The sequence below is a fragment of the Pongo abelii genome, chromosome 6 (genome assembly GCF_028885655.2).
Source record: "Pongo abelii isolate AG06213 chromosome 6, NHGRI_mPonAbe1-v2.0_pri, whole genome shotgun sequence".
Classification (NCBI taxonomy): Eukaryota; Metazoa; Chordata; class Mammalia; order Primates; family Hominidae; genus Pongo; species Pongo abelii.
In genome coordinates this window covers 89,036,761-89,063,992 of record NC_071991.2, presented here as the reverse complement: position 1 = coordinate 89,063,992, position 27,232 = coordinate 89,036,761, and the positions used below count along the sequence as shown (strand labels likewise).

The window sequence follows — 27,232 nt, the reverse complement described above, 5'->3', positions numbered from 1 at the left end:
TGAGACAGAGTCTCACTCTGTCACTCAGGCTGGAGTGCAGTGGTGTAGTCTCAGCTCACTGCAATCTCCACCTCCCGGATTCAAGTGATTCTCCTGCCTCAGCCTCCCAAGTAGCTGGGACTACAGGCGTGCACCATCATGCCCAGCTAATTTTTGTATTTTTAGTAGAGATGGGGTTTCACAATGTTGGCCAGGCTCGTCTTGAACTCCTGACCTCAGGTGATCTGCCCACCTCAGCCTCCCAAAGTGCTGGGATTACAGGCATGAGCCACTGCACCTAGCCTGCTCTTTCCTTTTAAAAGACAAACTATTCACTTCCTAGAGTCACAAATCTTGATGATGGTCTTATTAGGATCACCTGGGAAACAATATTAGATCACATGAGACCTCCCTCAACCACTAGAGATCCTGGCTGGTCAAAAGGAACCCTACAGCAGTGCTCTGGAAAAGGCTGTCACTTGTCAATGACTTCCCTAAAATGTTTCTGGTAAAGTCTCTAGCATTCCATATAACTCAGAGCCAGGACTCCTTGGACAAGTGTGAAACACTTCTCTCGTCCTCTGATTCCCAAAACTCTGATCACCCCATCATGCTAGAAAGGACCTTTTAGTTTGACCGTATTCCCCAGGCAATTAGGAATCTGTCCTAAGGAATATATCCATGATGTTTTTGGCACTTTCCCCTATTTTGTCACCTGCCACCTCTTTACAGATTCTGATTTAAAGTCTCAGATATACACTTTTAGGCATCTTGTTGAAGTCTCTTCTTGCTCAGTATAGCATTCACTGGATCATATTTTAATATTTAAAGAAGACTATATTGAGGAGTAAATAGCAGAAAAAATTCCTGAAAAGCAAGTACCTGCATGTTGACAAGTTTGAAGTACACCCCTTCCTTCTTCATCAGTTCACTGTGGCTTCCTTGCTCCACAATTACTCCATCCTCAAACCCAGCGATGACATCTGCATTTCGGACCGTAGACAGTCGATGTGCTATCACAATGGTGGTCCGGCCTTCTCTGGCCTAAAAGAACAAAAATGTGGTGCATCAGGGTTACAGTATTGGCACACTGTCAATTAACATGCACAGTTAAGCATTTGGATGAATGCTGTTTGTAGATGATTAGAGAGTAGTTTATACTCCAGATCTCTGTGTGATTATGGCAAAGGCGTCACTTTTTATGAAAAATTAAAGTCAGATGAGTTTGGGACCAGACAAGTGGCTAACCCCTTCAGTAGGAAGATGGATGATTTCTCCAGAAACCTATGGTAGTGTCAGTGTTTACTTAAGAAAAATAAGGGTTTGATCCTTCTTCAGTGTTTTCACACTTGTCTGAGAAGCTCTAGCTCTAAGTTATATGGAATGCTAGAGACATTACCAGAAATATTTTAGGGAAGTTGTTGCCAAGTGACAGCCTTTTCCAGAGCACTGCTGTAGGGTCCATTTTTAAGAGCCTGATATTAACTAATTCTGATGAACTGAAAGCAGGCAGTTAGGTGAAAATGCACCTCGGGATCAGGACAGTTAAAATTATGGTTCAAAAGCCATCCAAAGCATAATCTCTAGAGTAAGGCAAGTAAATCTGCTCTTTAACAAGTGCCCTAGGTGATTTTTATGCATGCTAAAATCTACAAATCACCTGTCTCAGTTTAGTGGCCTCATATGTTTGTTTGGTGGATTTATAAATGGGCATTTAAACTCTGGATAATGCCAATAAAAGTATTGATATTATGTCATTAATAATGGCTATTCTTTCTGACACTCATTAGCCCTTTTACCCAATATCTTAAGATCACTCCTACTCTGAGACAATCAAACCACATCATTAGGATGGTTATTAGAGAATAGTCTAATTCACCTAAGTGGTTAACATATAAATTAAAAATGAGAGGCTAGATTCATAATAGGCAAAAAGTGGAAATAATCCAAATATTCATCAATTGGCAAACAGATTTAAAATGTGGTATATCCATACAATGGAATATTGTTAGGCCATAAAATAGAATGCATTTTGATTCACGTCACAACATAGATGGACTTTGAAAACATTGTGCTAAGTGAAAGAAGCCAGTCACAAAAGATGACACGTGGTATGATTTTATTTATATGAGATATCTAAGAATAGGCAAATTCATAGAAACAGAAGGTAGATTCATTGTTGCCAAGGGCTAGAGAGAGGGTGGAATGCAGAGTGACTGGTTTCTTAATGAGGTGGTGAAAATGTTCTGGAATTCGATAGCGGTGATGGTTGCACAACCTTGTGAATATTCTAAAAACCCCGGAATTATATATTTTTAAGGGGTGAGTTTTATGGCATGTGGTTTGTATCTCAATTTTTAAAAAATAGCCATGAAAATTCTGAAAAAGAAGTTAATGAGAGGAGTAATGAGAAGGAAATATCTCTAACAGATATTAGTACATAAAAAGCTACAGCAATTAAAATAGTAAAACCTAGGAAAAAACAGCATGTGAATGGGTAATTTGATCAATAGAACCAAATGGAGAGTCCAGAAATAGACATAAACCATCTAAGAATTTAATTACAATAAATATGGTACTACCTATTGGTAAAGAAAAGGTGAATTATACAATAAATGGTATTGGAACAATTGTGTAGCCACTTAATAAAGTAATGTAGTATTTCTACTTTAGTCCTTACACTAAAATAAATCCAGATGAATCAATTGTTTTTAAGTAAATATAAAAGAGAAACATCACTGAAAAGAGAGAGAGGCTAGAACACAGCTCTCTTGGACAACATTTAAGACTATTCTTTGATGTTTAGTATATAAGCCCCAAAGAAGCACTCACAAATATTTACTTACATGGAAGCTGGGTTTAGTCCCTATATAATAAGGCATATAAAAAATAATTTGATTACTGTAATTATATTCATGATGCTAATAGTGATGAATAAATTGCTAACAATGACTATATTATCATGATGATGATAATAGGTTGATGATATGTCAACATATATACACAAAGGAATTGGAATCAGATGTATGAGTGAATGATTGCTATGTAAAAGAAATAAAGTATGTGTTCATCAATTTAGAAGTAAGCAACTGTCACCTTTGACCAAGAGAAGTTGGCCAAAGTAGAGCTTTGACACAAAAAATTGTTTTTTTGTTTGTTTTTTTTTTCAGAGCTCCCAGACACCCTGATGATGACAGGACATTGACAAATAAATATCCTAGATTTAGGGACACTAGCTATTATGAAATTTAGACCTTTGACTAATTCAGGATGTGCAGGGATGAAAGGCCGGCCTAAACAAAGGGAGGACTAATCTACTAGCCTTTCTGGAACTTTGGTAAAACAGCATCAAAATGAAACCTTTTGGAATCTTTTTATAAGAATCACCATAGAATCACCATTTTCGTTCTTTTTTTTGTTTGTTTGAGATGGAGTCTTGCTCTGTCGCCAGGCTGGAATGCAGTGGCATGATCTTGGCTCATGCAACCTCCACCTCCTGGGCTCAAGCGATTACCCTGCCTCAGCCTCCCCAGTAGCTGGGACTACAAGTGCCCGCCACCACACCCGGCTAATTTTTTTTTTTTTTTGTATTTTAGTAGAGATGGAGTTTCACCATGTTGGCCAGGATGGTCTCAATCTCCTGACCTCGTGATCTGCCAGCCTCAGCCTCCCAAAGTTATGGGATTACAGGTGTGAGCCACCACACCCGGCCACCATTATGTTTCTTTTCCTGTTCTTCTATGATAACACCATGATCAGGAGTGTGCATGTAGGTATGAAACTGTATTGCCTTTCTTTAAAAGAGTCAAAATACAAAATCTGCTGTTTTATCTTTCTTCAAGATCTTATATTTAATAGCATTTTATTTATTTTGACAAATAGTTGCTATCTGTAGAGTCAAAAGCTAATATGGTCATCACTATTAAAATTTATTTTAGGGCCAGGCACAGTGGCTCATGCCTGTAATCCCAGCACTTTGGGAGGCTGAGGCAGGCAAATCACGAGATCAAGACATTGAGACCATCCTGGCCAACATGGGGAAACCCCATCTCTACTAAAACTACAGAAATTAGCTGGGCGTGGTTGCATGTGCCTGTAGTCCCAGATATTCAGGAGGCTGAGGCAGGAGAATTGCCTGAACCTGGGAAGCGGAGGTTGCAGTAAGCCAAGATCACAACACTGCACTCCAGCCTGGAGACAGAGCGAGACTCCGTCTCAAAAAAAATTATTTTAATGTAGACATATTTTCTCAATGAGCTGGGCCATCATATTCAATTTAGTAAATATTTATTTAGCCTCCACTATGTGCAAGGCACTGGGCTGTTGTAGAGATTCAAATATGAATCTTTTTATTAATTCTGCCTCCTGGGGTGGTTTATTCTTCCTAGGAAAGAGAAGGCATAAAAATAAGTAGGTAACTACAGTAAGCTGTTGCCACACAAGGAAGGACTGATCAACGTATAAAGGATCCACAAAAGAAAAATATTATTCTTCCAGGTTGGGTAATTGGGTGAAATAACAGTAGATATAATAGTGATACATCCTTATGGTCCTCAGAGGCAAGACTACAATTTATGAAATTCAACTTTTCATCATTAAAAAGAGAGTTGGCTTGTAAGTTAGAGTGACTGGCTAACTGATCGATTGGTTTCATCTTTGGGGACATAGTAATAAAGGGTTTATCTTTAAAGGTATGGTTTATTGTCTGTAAAAAATATTAGCATAGTTACCTTGCAGTGTGGAGCCAATTAGTGTAGATTATAAACTATTTTCATAGCAACTATGGCAGATTAATATGGCCACCAACACTTTGCGGCTTCTCCTATACAGAGGTGGAGCCAATTTCTCTGCCTCCTCATATCTGGCCAGGCCCTGTAACTTGTTTTGACAAAGAAAATGTAAAGAAATCGATTTCTACAATTTCTGGAGCCCAGGCCTCAAGGGATCTCACACAGCTCGTCTGTTTGCCATCTTCGGATGTTACCCTGGAACCTCAGTGAAAGGAAGTTTCTCTAGCCTCCTGAAGGATAACTGGCTTCAGGGAGGAAAAGCAACCTGCCTTAGGCAACAGCCATCCCCAACTGCCAGGCACATGAGTGAGGCCACCTTGAATATTCCAGCCCAGGCGACCCTGAGCTGAAATAAGACTAGGCAAAACCAACAGAAAAACCACTTTACCAACCCACAAATTTGTGGGCAATACAAGTTGTATTTAAGTCACTAAATTCTTGGCTTAAAACAACTGATATGGAAATTAGTAATTAGATTGGGATGCTGCTGTAACCAAAAACCTAAAACATGTGACACTGGCTTTGGGATTGAGTGGTAGGTGGTGGTTCAAAGGAAGGTGATAATATTGTTAGTGGAGACTGAAAGAAGAGTAAAGAAATTGCTATTAGAGGATAGAAAAGGAGTACCTTCATTATGTAACCTTGGAAAACTTGACAAAAATATTTCCTGCAGTGACTTGGAAGAAAGACATTTTACTTAATGAACCTGTACATCTGGCTGAGGAGACTTCAGACATCTCTAGACAGACCATAGGAGAGACAAGTGGATTCCCCTAGCTATGTACAATGAGGTTTGGGAAGAGAATGATCAGCTAAAGAATGAGCTACTTGGTTACAAGGAGAATTTAAAGACAATAAAGCAGACCCCAGTACTCAGTTGGAAAATGAAGTTGCTAGTCATCCAATAAAATTAGGGCAAAAATCAGAGTGTGTGGGTGTAAGATTTTTAGCAAAAACCTCTGAAAGATTTTAGGCAGAGCCTAGTAGACACTTTCAGCTACAAAAAAAAAAAAAAAAAAAAGCCTTAAAAACTATTTAAGAGTTTTCTGATGGCAGGTTCACTTGCAGCCCAAAGAAGAGAGGAGCCTGTCTCAAAATAAAATATATAGGCATAACTTCTGGGGCTTGAGTAAATGACAGCTAGATTCTAAGTAAACTCACAAAGTTTTTAAGAGAATCCTTCAGCTTCGTCTAAAAGAGACTGAAAAAAAAACAAAATGAAAAGGGCCCCAAATTTCTATGGGCAGAAACATGCTAAGAAAGCCACTCAGCTGCAGATACAGATCGTTTCTTATGAAAAAGGAAAGCCCTCTCAGAGGGAAGGTAAAAGACCCTGGAACTAAAGAGAACAATGGACTAGGGAACCCACTCCTGGGGAGCAGAATCAGGCCTTAATCAAGAAACATCCCATTTCCCTGGAGTAGTGGGGTAACTGGCTGCATGTCAGAATCGCTATGGCCAAGGACTGCTATGAGCTTCCTATTCTCATCCTTTTTGAACGAGTATCTGCTATGATTATCCTGTCCCTGCACCACCACTCTATGTTGAGAGTATGTGTTGATGATAACTTGTCTTTTTCATAGATCTCTGGGTCAAGGTGAGCTGAAAATGAAGACCCTCATCTGTATTAGACCACATGCAGATCTTCAGATACTGGTCTTTGAGCCAGATGCTATCACTATATGAAAATTTTGAGGGTCTGAGGAAGAGGTGACCTTCTTTTACATGTGGAAGAAATGTAAATAATTGTGACAGAGGGCATGCTTTAGAAGATTCAATATGGTCACAGATTTTTTACTGCTCACCCATTAAGAGGCACAGTCTGTTATCTCTCCTCAAATCTGGGCTAGCCTGTGACTTGCTGTGACCAACAAGATGAGTTCTGGAGTCTAATCCTCTGGACACTTCACACATTAGTCTTTGCTCTCTGGGTACACTGCCCTGAAACTTTCATGTAAGGAAGCCAGGTTAGCCTATTGTATGAGTGTGAGAAGTCACATGGAGAATTGAGATGGCCAGCCAACAGCCAGCGTGTGAGTGAGGCCACCATGGACCATTTTAATGAAGCCAGCCCTCCAGGTAAATGCAGCCATGTGCTCAGGTGGAAAGAACAGAGGATCTACTCAGCCAATACACTGAATTGTTTTAAGCCTGGACTCAAGACAGTTTGTTACCTAGCAATAGGTAACCAATTTAAAAACCAAAAAATAATAATAATAATAATCCTGGTAATGGTAATCACCATAATAATAGCAGCAGCCAACAATATCAAGTGTTTCCTATGTGCTAGGCATGTGCTAATAACTTTACATGCAGTATCTTGGTTATTCTTTAAATAATCCTATGATACTATTTCTGTCCCCTCTTCCCCCATTACTTCAGAGATGTCTCAGGCTTAGAGAGGTTAGTTAATGTGCCCAAGGACACAGCTAGAAAAGAACAGAGCCAGGACTCCAATCCCAGCCTAGCATCAAAGCCTGTGCTCCTAACCATCACCCTAAGCTGCTAATGGCTTTTCCTGGAAACTTTAAAAAATTATGAGTGGTTCATCAGCTATTTTTAAAGTAAATATAAAAAAGTTATCAACTGAGGAGTGTGCTATGATCCTATAGAACACAAAGAGACTGCTAAAATTGAATGAATTGACTTGTCCAAATATGTACTAAAACTTGCAAGGTCACAGTTTTTCTGGCAGAGGTCATATTAGGAAAAACAATACATACTGGTCATCTCCAATAATTCTATTATTTTAGCACAGCAAGAACTATATTGTATATTGAATATCTGTATCCTGGAAATGATTGGAACCTAGACTCCAGGGCTGAATAGGACTCTTTTTTGTTTTTGATTTTTTGGTAAATATATCTCTCATTCTACCCGACTTTACTCTAAAATGTCTATGTCAATACATGAATGTCTAATTACATTTTTAAGTTAGAATAGTTTAACTTATGCATGTATTACTTTATGATGTACTGCTTTAAGTAACTTCAGAATAACCAACAATATACCAGTCTCATATGCATTATATTTTGACTCCTTAATATCATGATTTAATATACACAAAAGCAGTATAATTAGTGCAAGAATTTGTAAGGAATAATTATTATTGTCTTATTAATCATTATTAAATTATATAAAATAAGTCAAGATATTGGTTGGGTGCAGTGGCTCACATCTATAATCCTAGCACTTTGGGAGGTTGAGGCAGGATGATCACTTGAACTCAGGAGTTTGAGACCAGCCTGGGCAACATGGAAAAAACCCATCTCTACCAAAAATACAAAAATTACCTAGGTGTGGTGGCACACACCTGTAGTACCAGCTACTCAGGAGGCTGAGGTGGAAGGATGGCTTGAGCCCAGGAGGTGCAGGCTGCAGGGAGCCATGATCACACCACTGCACTCCACCCTGGGTGACAGAGCAAGACCCTGTCTTAAAAAACAACAAAAAGAGTCAAGATATTAAGCTGATAAACCATGAGGCATTAATTAACTACAGTTTACAGCATAAAAGGGAGTTATGTTAACTTAGGATTCAGATATAAATTTTCCTGAGAAAATAAGGTTCGTGCAGCTTGTCTCTTAAATTGTAAGAGGTGGTTCAGATAGAATTCCTTAAGGAACTTGCACATGTTATTACTAAACTGTCTTAAATCAAATATATTTATGATACTTATGTGTTTGAAACTAATTTCTACGGTGTCATCTGACTCTGGTATTTACACTGTGTTGTTAATACAGATGACATCAGCATTACCCCCAAAAGTGTACCAAGATAAGGTCCTTCCTGTGACACTTTAGCTTAGTAAAGATGCTAATGAGAGACTTAGAAATATCTGAGCTGGACAGATGAACTCAGCACCCTTAAAATGAATTGCTTATTTATATGCTTAGACAAGTACAGAGCTGAACTTTATTTCCAGAAAAGCACCTGGTCACCTACATGAATAGATAAAGATGATGTCACTGCCTACAAAATAGGGTGAGTATTCTGAATTAGTTTTCAGCTGGACCAGTGTCTGGGTAACTGGATTTAAAAATATATGTATTTTAACATGACTACTTTTGGTCAAAAGTAGTCTTGCAATAGCCCATGTGCAAGAAATAAACAAAGCTAAATAGCTTGTTGTACAGACCTGGATCTGGGCTCACTGCACCATAGTCAAAACAAGTCAGTACCCTTCACCTCTCTCTGAAGACAATGTAACCTGACAGAAAGGAGAAATCAATACAGCTCCACGAGGTAGCTTCATTTGCTATGTTTCTGTTTCTCAATCCAGACTCCGGAAGCATTGGCAAGAATTTTCAATAGGTTTCAATGTGGTGGTCCTTCAGCTTTTTAGGGTCTACTGACCTTATCCAGAGCTGCCTGTACCTCAGCTTCACTTTCTGTGTCCAATGCTGATGTGGCCTCATCCAGCAGGAGGATCTTGGGGTTGCGAACCAGGGCACGTGCAATGGCAATCCTCTGCTTCTGCCCACCACTCAGCTGGGCCCCTCTCTCTCCAACCAGGGTGTCAAATTTCTAACACAGAAAACATGGATCAGCTCTTGAAGTAACTTAAATTTAAAAAGGCTAGGAATTCTATAGAACTACATAAAGACAACATGGAGCTTTGTCTTAACTATTTTAATGTATCATAAAGTATGATAAGATAAATGAATTCTGAATTATAAAAAAAACTGACACATTCTGTATAAAATTTTATATTAATCATCTACCAGGCTATAATCCTTTAACCCCTAACTGAGTAATTCAGGGGACTTATCTAGCAAAGTTGGACAATCTTGCATCTCAAACATTATTAGCTAAACCTTTGAAGAACAAACTCAGTCCTATGAGGTGAAATTCTAATTTCAAGGACAACTACTTTATCAAAGCCTTTACCTGTGGTAATTTCATGATAAACTCATAGGCGTTGGCCTCTTTGACAGCTTTCTTTATCTCATCCATGGTTACATTTTCACGGCCATAACGAATATTTTCAGCAATTGTGGTGGAAAACAGCACCGGCTCCTGATTCACCACACCAATGATTTCCCTCAGATAGCTTACATTAAAGTTCCTAATATCCTGCCCATCAATGTTAATCTGAAAGAAAGAAATATTTCCTATTAAGTATTTAACCATCTAATAGCTGAAGTATCAGGACCATTTACGAAAAACATCCTACCTAATATTTAACTTAGTTCAGTGTTTAGAAATAATAATTAGAAATAAACAGCAATATGCAAGAACAAAAATAAAAAGCTTATGCTCTCTCCTGATATTTATTTTCATATACACAGTTTTTTTCATGGAAGGATTATTTGCCATAAACTATTTTGGGTTTTATGTTTTTGGCATACCATTATTTTTATGTTCCAATATTAAATTTAAATAAAAATGCACACTTACCTTCCTGGTCTACATATAATTTTGATAGCATTATGGTGTTTTGCTTTTTTTTTTTTTTTTTTTTTGAAATGGAGTCTCGCTCTGTCGCCCAGGCTGGAGTGCAGTGGCACCATCTCCGCTCACTGCAAGCTCCGCCTCCCGGGTTCACACCGTTCTCCTGCCTCAGCCTCGAGAGTAGCTGGGACTACAGGCGCCCACCACCATGCCCGGCTAATTCTCTGTATTTTTAGTAGAGACGGTGTTTCACCATGTTAGCCAGGATGATCTTGATCTCCTGACCTCGTGACCGCCCGCCTTGGCCTCCCAAAGTGCTGGGATTACAGGATTACAGGCATGAGCCACTGCACCCGGCCCATGTTTTGCTATTTTTTACATGCTTTAATTTACTTCATTTATAATCCCTTAAATATTTGGCTTACTTCAATATTTATTGCAAGAGTAGAGAATTACTAAGTTGAAGATTATGATTTATTTTTTCTCCCTTGACAACAATTGCTTACATGTACAATGACTGGATTTGCTGGGCATTTGTTGCTTGTTAATAAAAGGCTAAATAATTATCTTAAAACATTTTAATAACTTACAATGTCAACAGGAATATATAAATATATCTGTTTCATTGTAATTTACTAGCACTGGGTTTTATCATTTTAATCTGTTTTCTTCCAATTAATAGGTATGAGGTGATAGCTTATATCTGTTTTCATTTATATATATTTATAAATAAAGTTGACCATTTCTTGAAACATTTTACAAATCTGTATATATTCCAGAGAGTCGCATGTTCATAATGAGCAGGGTTACCTTCATATATTCATATTAACTTCTCTAATAATAAATATAATACTTTTTCCATATATAATAAATCTTTTGCTCCAATTTATTACTTTATTTTTGTCCTTTTTTTTTTTTAATTTAGAGACAGAGTTTCATTCTGTCACCCAGGCTTTGGAGGAGCATAGTGGTGCAACCATTGGTGCAACAATAGCTCACTGCAGCCTTGAACTCCTGGGCTCAAGTGATCCTCCTGCCTCAGCCTCCCAAGTAGCTAGGACTATGGGTGCACACCACCAGGCCTGGCTATTTTAAAAAATATTTTGTAGAGACAGATTCTCATTAGTTGCCCAGGATGATCTCAAACTCCTGGCCTCAAGTGAACCTCCCACCTCAATCTCCCAAAGTGCTGAGATCACAAGCATTAGCCACCATGTCAGGCCTTTATTGCTTTCTTTCATCATAGTTTTATTGGTTTTTATTGGAAAGAGGCTTAAGGAACAACTGAATTAATCTATACCACTAGGCATTTTTTTCTATTATTTCAGTGGTAAGAAAATTGTTATATCATGATGTTAACAGTGAATATCTCTGAGTTATAGAATTTCTGAAGATCTTTTTTTTCTGTTAACATATGCTTTCTTTAAAAATGTGAATTGTTTCAATAATAATTTAATTCTCAATGGTTGGTATTTTACCAGGTTCTTTTTAAAAAATAAAGAAAATATTTACACTTGAACCAACCCAGAGTTTACTTTAGTAAATGAGAATGGGCCTATGTTCCCCCATAGTAATATCAGATTTTTCCAATAATATTAATTTTATTACATTAAATAAATAGTTCCATGTATTGTAGAAAATTATATATTAATTCTGGAGATCTCTGTTCTGTCCCAATGGCTTTTTATGATTTTTGGTTTTGGCATGCCATTATTTTTACTTTTTACCTTATAATCTTCTGTTTTCACAATTATTGAATTCTAATCCATTTTAATATCAGATAAACTCAATGCTCTAAAATTGGGACAACTGAGGAAATTCTGAATATAGCTTGTGGACTTGTATATTACATTAATGTTAAATTTACTGATTTTTATCATTGTTTTGTGGTTATCTAAGAGAATGTCCTTTTTAGGAATGTATTCTGAAGTATAAGGGTATACATAATACACACATACACACACACATATACACACATATACACATACACACACGGAGAAAGAGAAGATGATAAAGCAAGTGGGTCAAAATATAAACAATCTAAATCTGGGTGAAAGATCTGTGAGTTCTCTAGTTACAATTTTCTGTAAATTCAAATTTATAACAAAACTTTTAAATGGCAAAAAACATACTCTAGGCTATTACTGTCCCTGTGTTTCTAGAATTTTCTCAAGAGACTAGTTTCTTAAGAGACCATCCCACTTTCCCCCTTAGATATTCCAAAGTTTAAGAAAACTCAACTGTCTTGGATGAATTTAATTGCTGTCCTAAAATATCTGGTGACCCTAATTGACATCAATTGTTGCCAACAATTGCTATAAGAAATATGTTTGACCAAACCCTAACTCATTGAAAGGAATCCTCTCAGTGGTTTGTAGACTGCTTTGCAGTAATTTAATGTGTTATGAAAGCTTAGTCAGAACAGAGGAGAGCTTTGTCCAGCTTCCACAGCTTTTATGACTTTTATTTAATACATTTGTGAAACCAGCCCAAGTGTGTGAAGGTATTATCCATAGGCATTGCCATTTTGTAGGCTTTTTACCAAAACTGGATTCACATGCAAATTTGTTACTGAAAAACCAATTTCAAAGGGCCAATTTGTATCCAGCTTCCCACTCTGGAAAGCTTGGTTCTTCCCACTTACCGTGCCCTCATCAGGGTCATAGAGCCTCTGTATCAGCTGGACTGTTGTGCTCTTCCCACAGCCACTGCTTCCAACCAGGGCCACTGTCTGCCCACTCTGCACCTTCAGGTTGAGGCCCTTCAAGATCTGTAAGGAAAATGAGAAAAAAGAACACACTTCACAACAAAGCCCTAAAATGGGAATAATTCAATTCAGTTTGAAATTTGAAAAAAAAGTATCAAATAAGGGAATATAACCCCCAAAGGAAAAGGCACATAAGTATCAAAATAATAGAGACTTTATTCTTTAAAATGATTCAACAATCAACCTCAGTTAGGAATTCCTATAAATATTACTTACAGTACCTTGACGTTAGCTCGAGAAGGGTAAGAAAAGTGAACATCATTGAACTCCAAATTCCCTTTGATGCTTTCTGGCTTGTGTCCTCTCTCTGAAAAACTGTCAATTTTAGGATTCTAAATAAAACAAAATGTAATGACTATTCCATCATAGCACAAACAAGTTGCATTTTTAAGGAATATGATTCAGCAAATTCCAAAAATAGGACCTGGAATGTCACAATCCCCTTTACATAAGAAAAACCCAAGATGAAGATTGTGTGTATATGTATGTGTGCTGTTTAAAGAAAAACTCCTTTTCAGAAAATAGTGTTTTCCTGAAAAGTACATAAGAGATATTCATCTCATTTCATATAATATTTCCCTTTAAGCTTTTGGCATATCCTCATAAATTTTCTAAATGGTCAGATATTCACGTTTATACAAGTGCAATAACAAAAATATACTATAATTGATATGTATTATAGCCAAGTATTTCAGCATTTAGTGAAAATTAGCTCATTCCTAAATAATAAATGTAATAGATTGAATTGAGAAGATTGAATGGTTGATTATAGCAGTTATTTAGGAATAATGTAAACTTTTAATACAATCAGAAACTGAGCAATTTTCTCATGACTTGGATCAATGAAAAAGGAAATGTTGCTTAGATTAAATGATCAAATTTCAGTTATCTACTTTGCAATATTTGAATGCAGTGATTTACTTTTTTATGTCAAAACTTTTTCTTTTTCACTGTAGTCAGTTTAAGTTATTTAATGTAGTTTATTTAAAATCACACCAAACATGCAATGATAATTTTTTGGAGAGGGGCAACCCACAGCAAAATATACTGTCAATTTTGGTCCCACCGATAATTTATCTACCCTCCATCCTATATAGAAATTATAAGATTCTCAGTCTGGCTACAACATGAAAGTGAAAAAGATAAAAACTAGGAGGAGAAACATCTTTGCTCTGCACTAGTGCAGATGTCCTTTTCCAAAATGAGATCAGTATTATTATATTATCTAAAGATACATTTAAAAAATATTAATAAGAGGTATTTTCTTTCATTTATTACTAAGAGGTCATTCATTTCATATAATTAAATGTCACTTTAGTCAGTACAACTTATTCAATGTAGTTGATTCAAAAATATGCAACCTAAAGCCAGATTTAATTATACAAGCTCAAAGACTTCTTTTGGCATTAAAATAATAAATGACTTACATTATCAATAATATCAAAGATCACATATGCTGCTCCTCTTGCATTGGCAAAAGCATCAATACATGGGGCAGCCTGACCAACACTGAAAGCTCCAATTAGGATTGAAAAAAAAACCTGAGCAAAATAACATGAGGAAAAGTTTAAGTCACATTCTGGCATTCATTATTATCTAAAATGTGATTTATATGTAACATACTACATAAAGGATTAAGTTTATGTTTATCCTTTACTTTTTTTTTTTCGCAGAAGAGCAACATTTGCAAGGCTAATATAGCATTTTATTGCCTGAATGGGTCTATTTTCTCAAACTACCTGTTGTTCTCCTGAATATATACAGAGTTAAAAAGATTTTTCAAACCTATTTCATTGACTCACTCACAGATGCCACCAGAGAGAAACATTTTCAATCAGTATTATTATTCCATCCTATATGATTTTCTCTAAATATGCATGGAATTACATAGACGGTTCAATATAAAACATGGCAGATTTTGGCCCCATGTAATGCTCCTAAAAAGCACTATGTCACATATATTTTTAAAGATTTTTAACATAAAAAGCAACAGTTTGCACATCATAAAACATAAAATCACTCCCGTGTGTACTGGTTAGCAATTCCTTTACACAGTTATTCTGTACTATAGCATACAACACTTAACACATTTCCCTTCACAGTATTTTTTCACTAGGAAAATGAATTGATATAAAGAAGTTCAGAATACAGCTTCAGGAATCCAGATTATTAGCATAACTTAACTGAGAAAAACATAAGTGAAGATAAATTTTTTTTCTCTCTCAGGGCATGGTGAAACTTCTACATATAATTTGGCTTTCCTCAAAACACAGCAACACTTCATGTTACCCATAACTCAAATATCAGTTAAATATCTATCCCCCATCTGCAATACAGATAAGGACCAGTAAGAAAGAAAAATAATGTTGACCAAAATAGATGCTATAAGGTTAATGTAATAGAGTCCCTGACCTTATGCAGAGGGCTTTGCTTGGGCTCCCTCTGGGGATAGCACTCTCAGCCATATGGGATAGGTGTCATTATCCACATACTACAAATGAGGAAATTAAGGCCAGAGAGGACAAACTCATCACCAAAGGTGAATGGTAGTCAGGATTCAACCTCCCTTCTTCATAAAATATCAATAGTAAATGAGGAAGTGAAGAAAGGGTAGCAAGCTTCCAAACTGACTGCCAGAGAGAAGATGGAAGTGAGAAAAATTAGACTCAGCATTAATGAGGGCTCACCAAGTCGAACACCCACGACCTCTCAATGAAGTCTGAAGATACCACTGCATAAAGCATTCTGAAAATACTCACTTTCATAATGATCCCAAGTCATCATCAAATGGCCAAATTATGCTCAGTATCCTCACTTTAGCAAGATAGGCAAGTACAGATTTTAAAAGATTTCTATTTAAATAGTTACATATTGTTCTGAGTCTCTGACATGAAAAGATGGTCACAAAATATTAGTAGTTCATAAATGTGGTTACAAAAAGATACATATAGTATGATCCCAGTTTTGAAAGAAAATAATGTGTATATACATAGAAAATGACCTGGAAGATATATGCCAAAAATTATCATCAAGAGAATATAAATTATTAGATTGTAAGTAATTTTAATTTTAAAAATTCTGTATCCTAATCCTTTGTAAAATTAGTATATATTATTTTAACAATCATAAAATGAAGCTATCTTCATTTTGATAAATAAGAAAAACAAACTAACATAACATCTCTTCTTGTATTTCAGAGAGCTGATTGTTTTAAGTGATATAAATGTAACATTCTCTTGTGCAATGACCTATTCTATAATAATGATGCTTACTTTCTTATACAATAAAACTCAACGGCAGAGGGAGGATGGCTCCCATCCATATTTATTTATTCCTAAATTCATCCCATTTTTATTTCTTTTTATACATTGTATATGTTTCACAAATGGTCTAACCACATGCTATTTTCTTATCCACACTCATAATTATGACTTGTATATTCTAGAAAGTCAGCGCTGCCCACTGGACAGTGGAAAGATTCACCAAAAACAAAAACCTATAATCATGTTCATCTTTCAAAAAGGAGGGATATCAAAGAAAAGAGAAGGTAGATGGAGAAATAAGATTTTCATATTCTTCATAAAAGTTAGGAGAACTACTTACTGTCATTGCATTTCCAATAGTATATTCTTTTGATATGACTAGAGTGGATCCATACCAGAAGGCCAGTGCATATGATGCATATATTAACAGGAAGGCAATACCCATGGAAATGTTTGCTGAAATAGCTTTTTTAATTCCAATCTCTTTGGCATTTTCTAAATGTTTCTGATACCTACCAGAAAAATGAGAGGGAAAACGTTATAATTAAGAATAACAATCCATAGTCCAAGTCACACTCGGCTCCTATATAGTTGGAGGTTTAAGTAACAAAGTCAGTCAAGGTAATGAACCCATGGTGAGACCCAGTTCTTTGGGAATTGAACTAATACAGGATCATCCAGGCCTAGATCAGATCCAAGCCTTCTCTTTACTGGCCCGGCTCCATTTCCCTTCATCCCCTCCAAGCCAACCAACATTCCTGTGGCTATTCCAGAATTGAGGGCTCACCCTGGGATATGGAAGAGCTTCTCCATCACCTTCACAGCAATATCACAAGTCAGGGTTAAGAGGGAATGAGAGAAACCAAGACAAACCAGAATTGATTGTAAATGCCACTGAAACTCATAAACAGTTAGATTCTTAACTCTGGTCAATGTCTCTTCTCTGGAGAAAAGAAAATCCTCCCTCTATTGCCCACTGGGTGAGGGATGAAAATTTTACATGTTGTTGTACATAAACATAAGCTTCTCTCTTTGACTTTTTTTAAAATCAGGCTGACCTTCATCTGTCAAGCTAGATACAGGTTATAAAGTAGTCACTACTTATGGAATATGAGTTCTTATTCAATTTTTCCAGACTTTAGTTTCATCATATGAAAAATGGATTTAATAACGTATGATTTGCAAGATAATTGTGAGGTTGGTAGATAATTATAGAAAGTAGTACAGTAGCTGGTTCATAGTTAGCAAGCCTTATCATTTCTCTTACTATTATATTAGTATCATTGTGTTCAACTTTTATCTCTTCCTGAGTTTTGCTCATTCTATTACTATCATATCTTTGAATCATAATTCAAATGCATTATTACTGGCTGCTGGCATTTGATATAAAGTTTAAAATATCTAGAATGATTCTATTAAATTACAATATTTTTTTCATCAAGTTAAATCAAATCTACTTTTCCATGCTAGACCCATAGGGTATGTAAAATTTAATTTGGGCTCCCTGAAATTTAAAGAAAAATCCAATAGATATGCAATGACACTTCGAGGGGAAAATATCACACAGATTAGGATATTTTTCTTTGTGACAAAAAAAACCCAAAAACAAAACGCAGCAACACCACTTTTAGTGTTGAACCAAATAAAACATGAGAATTCATTAGTTTTTTAAAAAACATATTCTGCCATCAGAAGGTTTGTCTTCTTTATTGCATAAAGCACCCAGGTCTTCAGAGTGCTTTCCTCTGGTTGGGGGCTGCGTTCATAGAGCACAGCTGCATCTCTGGGGGTAGCCAGAAGGCCACAGCCAGCGCTGTGATTTCTCCTGTGTGGCTGAGCCTCAAGGCGTGGCAGGAAGACTTGCGTCTGCCCAGTGTGACACACAGCTCCAGTGACAGCAGCGGACACACTGTAATTACCTTTGCTTAGGTGGCTCGCTTACCGGGACTAACGGAGCGGCACAGATCACACTGACATCCTGAGGTCCAACTGAGGGTTAGTGTGGTCTGTGTGGACTATTGTGTACAGGAAGCAGCAGTGAGAGAGAAAAAAGGAAGAGGTTAGAGGACCAGAAACATGTTGGCTTTGAAGAGGGATTAAGGAATAGAAAAGTAGAAAATGACATGGGGGGAATAAGGGAAACTTTGTTTTTAATGCTAGAGAATTTCCAGAGAATTTTTATATCCAAGAGTTGTGAGTATCAAGACACCCATAGAACAGCCAAAGAAAATACTTTATATGAAATCATACTTCAACTATATTAGGGGATATTGTTACTTAAATAAAACCCTAAGTAATTCTTTTCATTTAAGTAGAGCAGAATACCCTTTTTCATAGGTGTGTTCTTATCCCCAAACTCACTGAGATATACACATTAAAGATGTATACACAGCTTTTCATATGTCAATCATGCCTTGATAATTTTTTCAGAGAAGAGTTTGCAAAATGCCTCCAGATACTAGTCAATTTTCCAGGCTTATCCTGGATCATTAAAGTTGAAAGCCAGAGGCCTGGGTAGGAAGCCCTGCCTCATTGTTATGGAGGACCCACAAGGCCCTACAAAGAATTCTGGGCTATAATTGGGAAGTCGATGTTTTCTCAGGTTTTTCTCTTCTATATTCCAGTTCATAGTCATTAAGGGAGTAAAATAAAATAAAAATATTTTGATAAGTATTTTTAATATAATTATTTTCCTTTGTAACCCTACTTATTTTGTTTTTGGGGGGTTTTATTTATTTATATTTTTTGTTTTTTAAAAAAATTTTTACTCTTTTTTTGAGACAGAGGCTCACTCTATCATCCAGGCTGGAGTTCAGCTCACTGCACCGGTGACATACTGGGCTCAAGGGATTCTCCTGCCTCAGCCTCCTGAGTAGCTGGGACCACAGGTACACATCACCACACCCAGCTAGTTAAAAAAAAAAAAAAAAAAAAAAATTGTAGAGCCAGGGTCTTACTACATTGCCCAGGCTGGTCTTGAACTCCTGGACTCCAGCTATCCTCCTGCCTTGGCTTCCCAGAGGGCTAGCATATTTTGGTTCATGCACTTAAAAACAAGGGAGTCCATTTGTATTATCACATAGCCAAAAGAGTCCATGGAGCATAAAAGGTTAAGAACCTTGCTTTAGAGTCTGACATTCAACTATAGCTATCAGTAAAGGGTGCTTATAATTTATGGGAGAAGGGTTAATATTAGGAAAGGGAAGGTAATAAACACATACCACAAAAGAAGAAGCAACAAAATGTAAAAACACATTCCTTAAACCAGCAGCTAAAGAACCTTCCTGACCTTTCCAGCTCTTTGTTCTGGCCCCCGAAAGCTATTACAGTCCTGATGGCCCCCAGAGCCTCTTCTGCCACGGCGCCTGCTTTTGCATAAGCAGCTAGTTCTTTGTCACTAAATGCCGAGAGTATCTGGACAGAAAAGAAATAGTGATCACTTTTGTATAGGGAGAAAAGTTTAAAGGCACTCTGGTCAACTCTTTAACCTACTTTTTCTTCCCAAACCCTCTCCTTTACCAAATATTAAAGTCACGTAGCAAATGCCAGTGTTCTGGATCCAATGGCTGCGTCCACATCCCTCAAAGGCTATATCTGACCCACCCTGGTGACAGGCTCCCCAAGAGTACTCAGGAAAACAGAAAATCCACACATAGTTCTCTAAATAGCATTCTTGGGAACACTGTCAAGTTCCACATCTACTGTTTTTCTCTGTTAGTTGTAAGGTAAAATAAAATAAAACTTTACTGCTTTGAAAGGATTTACCATTCTTTACTTTATTGTGTCACAATTTTTTTTTTTTTTTTTTTTTTTTTTTTGAGACAGAGTCTCACTCTGTTGCCCAGACTGGAGTGCAGTGGCACAATCTTGGCTCACTGTAACCTCTGCCTCCCGGTTTCAAGCGATTCTTCTGCCTCAGCCTCCCGAGTAGCTGGGACTACAAGTGCACGCCACCATGCCTGGCTAATTCTTTGTATTTTTAGTAGAGACAGGGTTTCACTGTGTTAGCTAGGATGGTCTCAATCTCCTGACCTCGTGATCCACCCACTTTGGCCTTGTGTCACAATTTTTAATTACTATAAAAACAATACTTCCAGACCTCCTCATGGGCATTCTGCTGAATAATAAGATAGCCAAACAAGATGTTTCAGGAGAAAAGCAAAGGAAGAATCAAAACAAAGGAGATACAAGTAGTTCACTGTGTAAATCATCAACCCCAGGATGAGCAAAAATTGCCAGTAAAATTTCTCAACTCTGAAGTGTTGGCTAAAGCAGAATACATTTTGTGTATTTTATTGCAAGGCAAAACTGGCAGAGTGCCACTTAACCATCACAGGTAATGATTAAAATAAATAGAACAAATCCAAACTCTATTTAAAATTTTTATGTTCATGCAATAATTTGAGGGTAATGTTATATTTTAAAGTTGCACTTCCTTAACTAAGGGTAATTGAAGTAAGAACCTTGAATTTTTTTTTTTTTTTTTTTTTTGAGACGAATTCTCACTCTGTCACCCAAGCTGGAGTGAAGTGGCATGATCTTGGCTCACTGCGACCTCAGCCTCCTGGGTTCAGCGATTCTCCTGTCTCAGCCTCCCGAGTAGCTGGGCTTACAGTCATGTGCCACCATGCAAGGCTAGTTTTTCGTATTTTTAGTAGAGACAGCGTTTTGCCCTGTTGTCCAGGCTGGTCTTGAACTCCTGACCTCAAGTGATCTATGCACCTTGGCCTCCCAAAGTGCTGGGATACAGGAATGAATCACCACACCCAGCCTTTGACATTTTGAATTATGTTAAAAATTAATTTCCTTACTAAAGCATCATATTAACACCATGTTACTGGATGTAGTTTCAACTGACATTTAATGTAGACCTGCACAGGTACAAGTACGAGACTTCTGCATATTAAAGATTACTGTGTGCAGGGGTTAACACACATAAAAATGCCCAGCTTTCACATACCTTTGCCCAAACGGCTGCAGAGAGTCCCAGAATAGGGCTGATGGCCATTATCACAAGGGTGAGCTTCCATCCTCTGATGAATCCCACTATGAATCCTGCAAAAAACGTGGCTACTGCTTGAAAGAACATTCCAACCTTGTCACCAATTCCTTCACTGATTTTGGAGATGTCACTAAAAAAGATCACACCTAAGTGGTTACAGGCAGGAGGTTTCAGTTAGAAAGATGAAGTAGACATCCAACAAACACAAAGACAAGTAAAATTTGTTCACTGACTGCAAGCCTCTTTCAGAGTCTTAGCCTCTTGAATAACATCTTCCCCACCTAAACACCGCACAAAGGAAGAAATTCAGGATTAATCAATGCTTCTAATAAGTTAGTATCATTAAGTTGATACTATTAAATGAGTCAATCCTATGAGAGAAGCATTAACATTTTGAGCATACAAATCTATCTGTTTAAAAGCAAGAATTAAGAAGAACATTGCAACAATAATAAGCAACAGTAATAGGGAAGTATTACTGCATTTCTTCTTATAGGGAAGTAACAGGGAAGAGATCTTTGCTTCTACTCTTGTCCCTATTCTCAACCCAGTCTATTCTCAACGCAGCAGCCAGTGGGATGCTTTGAAAATGCAAGTCTGACCATGTTACTCCTCAGCTCAGAAACTTCCAACGGCTGCCATTTCACTGGGTGAAAGCGGAAGTCTTTGTGGAGGTTTACAAGGCCCTAAATATCTTGCTCTTCCCTCTTTTTTTTTTTTTTTTTTTTTTTTTGACTTATTTGCTCAGGATGCCCTTGCCAGAACTCGCAGTCAGGAAAGTTTATCATCTATCTCCACCTACTGGAATGTAAGCACCAAAAGGACAGAGATCTGTGCTTTGTTCACTGATACATTATGAACACATAGAATGGTACTTAGCACATGAAAAACCCTCAAATATTTGTTGAATAAGTGAAGAGTCGACAATTACTAAAGCAAGTCTCTTTGTAAATTAATTCAATCATCTATTCATTCACTCAACCATCTTACTGAGAGTCTAGCACCTGTCAGGTCCTGCAGTAGAAAGTTCCATGAGAAATAAACAGGTATAAGATGTGAGCTCAGTCCTCAAATAAACCTACTATGCACCTTGGGGGAAAACCATCATGCAATGGCTAGAGATGCTGCTAGACATGGCTGCCAGATGATCGATTTCTAATATAGATCAGATGCTCAATCTAGTAACACTTTTTATTTAAAATCTTTCCTTGACAAATTTTCACATAGTAATTAATTTCTGTATGAAAGTGTGACATTAACAATGTACCTACTCTGTTAGCCGCGTATTGAGTTCAGTGGTGTCGTTGATGTCAAACCATCCTATTTCCTGTCGTAGAATAGCATGAAAAAACTTTTGCCTAATCTTCCTGATCTGTCGACCAGCTGCCAAAGTCCAAAATGAAACTTGTATATAGGCAGCAACAAGAACTCCAGCACCCAATCCTGAGTAGTAATATGCATATCTGAAAAAAAAAGAAAGGCTCTGCTAAATACCTTCTTGTCGTTTCTTTTCTTTTCTCTTTTCTTTTCTTTTCTTTTTCTTTTTTCTTTTCTTTTCTTTTTTTTGAGACACAGTCTCACTGAGTCACCCAGGCTGGAGTGCAGTGGCACCATCTCAGCTCACTGCAACCTCCACCTCCTGGATTCAAGTGATTCTCCTGCCTCAGCCTCCCGAGTAGCTGGGATTACAGGCATGCACCACCATACCTGGCTAATTTTTGTATTTTTAGTGGAGATGGGGTTTCACCATGTTGGCCAGGCTGGTCTCGAGCTCCTGACCTCAGGTGATCTGCCCATCTTGGCCTCCCAAAGTGCTGGGATTACAGCATGAGCCACTGCCCCCACCCTACCATCTTTATTCATCTCTTTCAGGAGAAATTTTCAGAACTGGAAATCAATCAATTTACTAAACTGATAACAAAAACTGTATAGGACATTATAACAAACAGACATTACATTTTTCTTTTCTTAAATTATAAAATGATGAGCTCCATGATGGCAAATCTATTTACTTGATCTGTTAGCCAAAGAAAATGGATAAATTTTTGTTGTTAACTGCAAAAAAAGTTATTGATTTGTTTTTAACTGATATTGATAACTTGTGGATACAATTTAACTCCTCTTTCATAATTATATTCTAGACTTGTATATCTTATTGTACTGAAAAGTTCACTACTATTTACGTATTGCAAATATAGTAATAAGCAGATTGAACATGTGAAATCGCCCTTTCCATATTGGTTTTTCCGCATTCTTTATAAAAAGAACCAAAAAACTTTGTTCCTATTTGTCAGAATTTGAAATATTTTTAAAAAATGACATGATAAAATGTCATGAATTCAAACGAATTTGGAATGAAGGTTTTACCAAATTAGTAGAAAGTTAGTATTTTTAAAAATAATAAGTACGTATCAATACCTTCAAATTTTTATTATCTAATTTTACAAACTGCTTCCAGATAGACACCTTTCAGGCCTTTTAGTGTACAGACAGCACTCGTTACAATCAGCAACACTGCTATGCAGACATACAAACATCATGCTTACAGGCTTTAGAGATTTCTATTGAGAAACTAGAAGGAGGAGAAAATGCCATAAATGACATTATTGGATCAAATGATAAAATTGGAATATAGATGTTATATTAGATAAAAGTATTGAGATTTACTGAAGCTAATAGCTGTACTGTGATTATGTAAGAAAATATCCTTATTCTTAGGAGTCATACTGCAGTAAAGGGCCATGATGTGTGCATCTTACTTTAAATTGGGATTTGGGAGCAAAAATGATAACAATAGATGAATCTGGGTAAACAGTACACATTATTTGTATATTCTTATAACTCTGTAATTGGAAATTATTTTCAAATGAAACTTTAAAAAAGTACACCATATATATGAGTTACCTAGTCATTTCTTCTTCCAGAATTTTGCCTGGATTTAGCAGCGACAATGAAAAGTTCACTAAATTAAAAAATAAAATAAAACATGTTAAAAGATCAAACTATTAATAAACATTGCCAGGTTTTAAAAAATAATTTAAATGTATGAAAGCTAGAAGATGCTGTTGTTAAGTTTCACTTTAAAAAACACTCTTTTCTTTGCACACTTAAGTGCATTCTTTTCACTTTACTCAAGTAAAGAGCCCAAGAGTTTAGGTACTGGACATTAAGGGCCAAGAAAGGGGAAGATAAGCCCTCCCAGGGCTTTTCCCCATCCTGGCGGTCTCAGCCTTTAGCAAAGCAGCCTTCTAAGGAGGCACAGAGGAGCCACTGAAAAGACAAGGAAGCCACGAAACACACAGAAGACAGAGGAGGGAATAAGAAATATTTAAAATAGAAAACATAGGATTTAAGAGGCCTTTTTTTTTGGCGGTTCAAAGCACTTTATAGATATTTCAATACATTTTATTTTTATATCTGTGTGTTTTTTCTTTACACGTCTCATATGACATAAGTAAGGGAAAGGCTAAGTTACATCCATCGCAAAGGAGGAAAAACTAGACAGGGAAGATAACTTAGTTGCTCAAAGGCATGTCAGTGATCACTGGCAATTAGTGAACATCCTGCATTCCACCTCTTGTTTACCAGCACTGCTGTATTCTAGTATTTTTGAAGCAGTATTAATTAGAAAGAAATCTATTGTCTATCAATTTGAGCTAATTTGATAAAATGTCAATGTATCTTTCCTGATTTTCATGTTTTAATAATAGCTAATGTTTATTGAGCATTTATTAAATACCAGGCACTGCTCTGAATACTTTAGGTGTGTTAATTCATTTAATTATCTTATGAGGTGAGACTATTTTACAAACCCCATTTTATAGAAGAGGAAATGGAGGCACAGATAAATAAAGTAATGTCATACAGCTAGTAAGTGGCAGAGCTGAAAGTCAGCCCAGGCAATTTGGCCTATGCTCATAATGCTATACTATACTGATTTATTCATGTGATAATGACTTATTTTTACATTTTAGAAAACACAAATGAAAAAATAAGAAACAGCCTACATCTACTGCATTCACAAAATAATAGGATAAATTATTCACCACAGCATTGTTGAGAAAACACATCAGGGTACATATTTCTCATTTTCCATGGTCCTAGGAGAGAAATTGGTCTCTTTGTTCCTTTGCCACGTGTAAATAGCCCAGGGGTCATGTTTTCATGGTGCTGTGTATCCTCCTTATCTTTTTCCAAATAAAGATAAGGTCGAAATTTATTTAAAACTCAAACTACTGTCAGGATCAATTACTAGGCATCTGGCCCCAACTGCAGCATAATCTTTCCCCCAGGATTATAATTTCTACTGATGTTCACAGTGAAATTTCTGATTATTAATCTAGCTCTTTATAAGCTATCAGAACCTTGAAGATTCACACCCTATTTTACTTTTCATCTTACCAGTTCATTTCTGTGTGTTCATTTCCATCCTGAAGTTTTAAATAGGGCAAATTGGAACAGTGTTTGGAACTGGAGGCAGGCCAGATATTCTAAAGCTGTGGCATTTGTAAAAATCATTGTGGTTTTATGATTTCCCTGAACTGAAAAACTGGGTGAAATCTTAAATAAGTTTTTCCTCTCTTTCAACACCTACCTCAAACTTTTAAATTCTCTCAATAAGGATACTGATATGGTTTGGATGTTTGTTCCCTCCAAATCTCACGGTGAAACATGATCCTCAGTGTTGGAGGTGGGGCCTGATGGGAGGTGTTTGGGTCAAGGGGACAGATCCCACATGAATGGCTTAGTGCCCTCCCTGAGATAATGAGCAAGTTCTCACTCAGTTCATGTGACAGCTGGTTGTTAAAAAGAGCCTGGCCTCTCCCTCCTGCTCCCTCTCTCTCCATGTGACACATCTGCTCCCCATTTACCTTCCCTCATTGAGTAAAGGCTTCCTGAGGCTTCGCCAGAAGCCCCAAACAGATGTGGGTACCATACTTTTACAGCCTGCTGAATCATGAGCCAAATAAACATATTTTCTTTATAAATTACCCAGTCTCAGGTATTCCTTCATAGCAACACAAAATGCACTAACACAGATACTAACTCAAATGGACTCTCCTCCTAGGAAAGAATCTATGAGCATTTCGGATTGGACCCGCTCCTCTCTCAGAGTCCCAAGAATGGAAATCTAGTGCTGGGTTAGTAGCTCGAGGAGCCCCAGAATCCCCGGGGAAACTCAGAGTTTCTGTTGCCTGGGACAAAGGTGAACTAAATGTATGTTGGTGTGTTGCCTGAAAAGTCACAGCATGCTAGATCTGAAAACAGCCTAGTCCTGGTCTTGTCAGATGCTACCTATTCTGCTTCAGTCTCATAAATGATATCTACATGGTCATTTGGCTTGGTGGTTCTTAACACTGTCTGTGCATTAGAATTACATGGGGAGCTTAAGAATTACAGATGTTCAGGCTCCACTCAAGCCCAATGCAGCCAGAATCTCTGGTTGAGTCCAGAGCATCACATTTTTATAAAGTGCCCCCTGCCAGGCCTGGTGGCTCACACCTGTAATTACACCACTTTGGGAGGCTGAGGTGGGAGGATCACTTGAGGCCAGGAGTTTGAGACCAGCCTGGGCAATGTGGTGAAACCCACCTTTACAAAAAGTTGGCCGGGCGTGGTGGCAGGTGCCTGTAGTCCCAGCTACTCAGGAGGCTGAAGCAGGAGGATGACTTGAGCCCAGGAGCTCAAGGCTGGAGTGAGCTATGATCACTTCACTGCACTCTAGCCTGAGCAACGGAACAAGACCCTGCCTCAAGAAAGAAAAAGTACCCTGGTTGATTCTAATATGCCAGGATGGAGAACTTACACCCCAGTCCACCTGAATGCCTCCCGTAGTAAGGAACTGGGGAACTCCTGAAGCTGCCTGTTCATTTTAGAGAGTACCTATACAACCTATCCATTTTATAGCTGAAGAGACAGAGTGGGTGGTTTCATTTCCAAGTTCTTATAGCTAGTTTCTCCCAATATTTATTGATCATTTACTATGTTCCAGACACTTTACACAAATCATCTCACTTAATTCTATCAGTAAATTTAT

The 27,232-nt window shown here is 37.3% G+C and overlaps 1 protein-coding gene across 4 annotated transcripts in view; it reads right to left on the bottom strand.

The window, feature by feature from the left end:
* The window catches only part of ABCB4 (ATP binding cassette subfamily B member 4), an 85,450-nt gene that overhangs the window by 38,269 nt on the left and 19,949 nt on the right, over positions 1–27,232 (bottom strand). For 3 of the 4 annotated variants that reach the window (XM_054559565.2, XM_063726091.1, XM_054559566.2), the window contains 11 exons: positions 24,100–24,157; positions 22,467–22,658; positions 21,154–21,325; positions 19,483–19,607; positions 16,534–16,705; positions 14,358–14,471; positions 13,152–13,262; positions 12,808–12,933; positions 9,660–9,863; positions 9,126–9,296; positions 862–1,023 (listed from right to left, as the gene is read on the bottom strand). In XM_054559565.2, coding sequence (XP_054415540.1) covers positions 862–1,023; positions 9,126–9,296; positions 9,660–9,863; positions 12,808–12,933; positions 13,152–13,262; positions 14,358–14,471; positions 16,534–16,705; positions 19,483–19,607; positions 21,154–21,325; positions 22,467–22,658; positions 24,100–24,157 — 1,607 coding nt within the window. Of the gene's footprint in view, positions 1–861; positions 1,024–9,125; positions 9,297–9,659; positions 9,864–12,807; positions 12,934–13,151; positions 13,263–14,357; positions 14,472–16,533; positions 16,706–19,482; positions 19,608–21,153; positions 21,326–22,466; positions 22,659–24,099; positions 24,158–27,232 lie in introns of those variants that run through there. The other variant, XM_054559567.2, reaches the window with a different exon arrangement.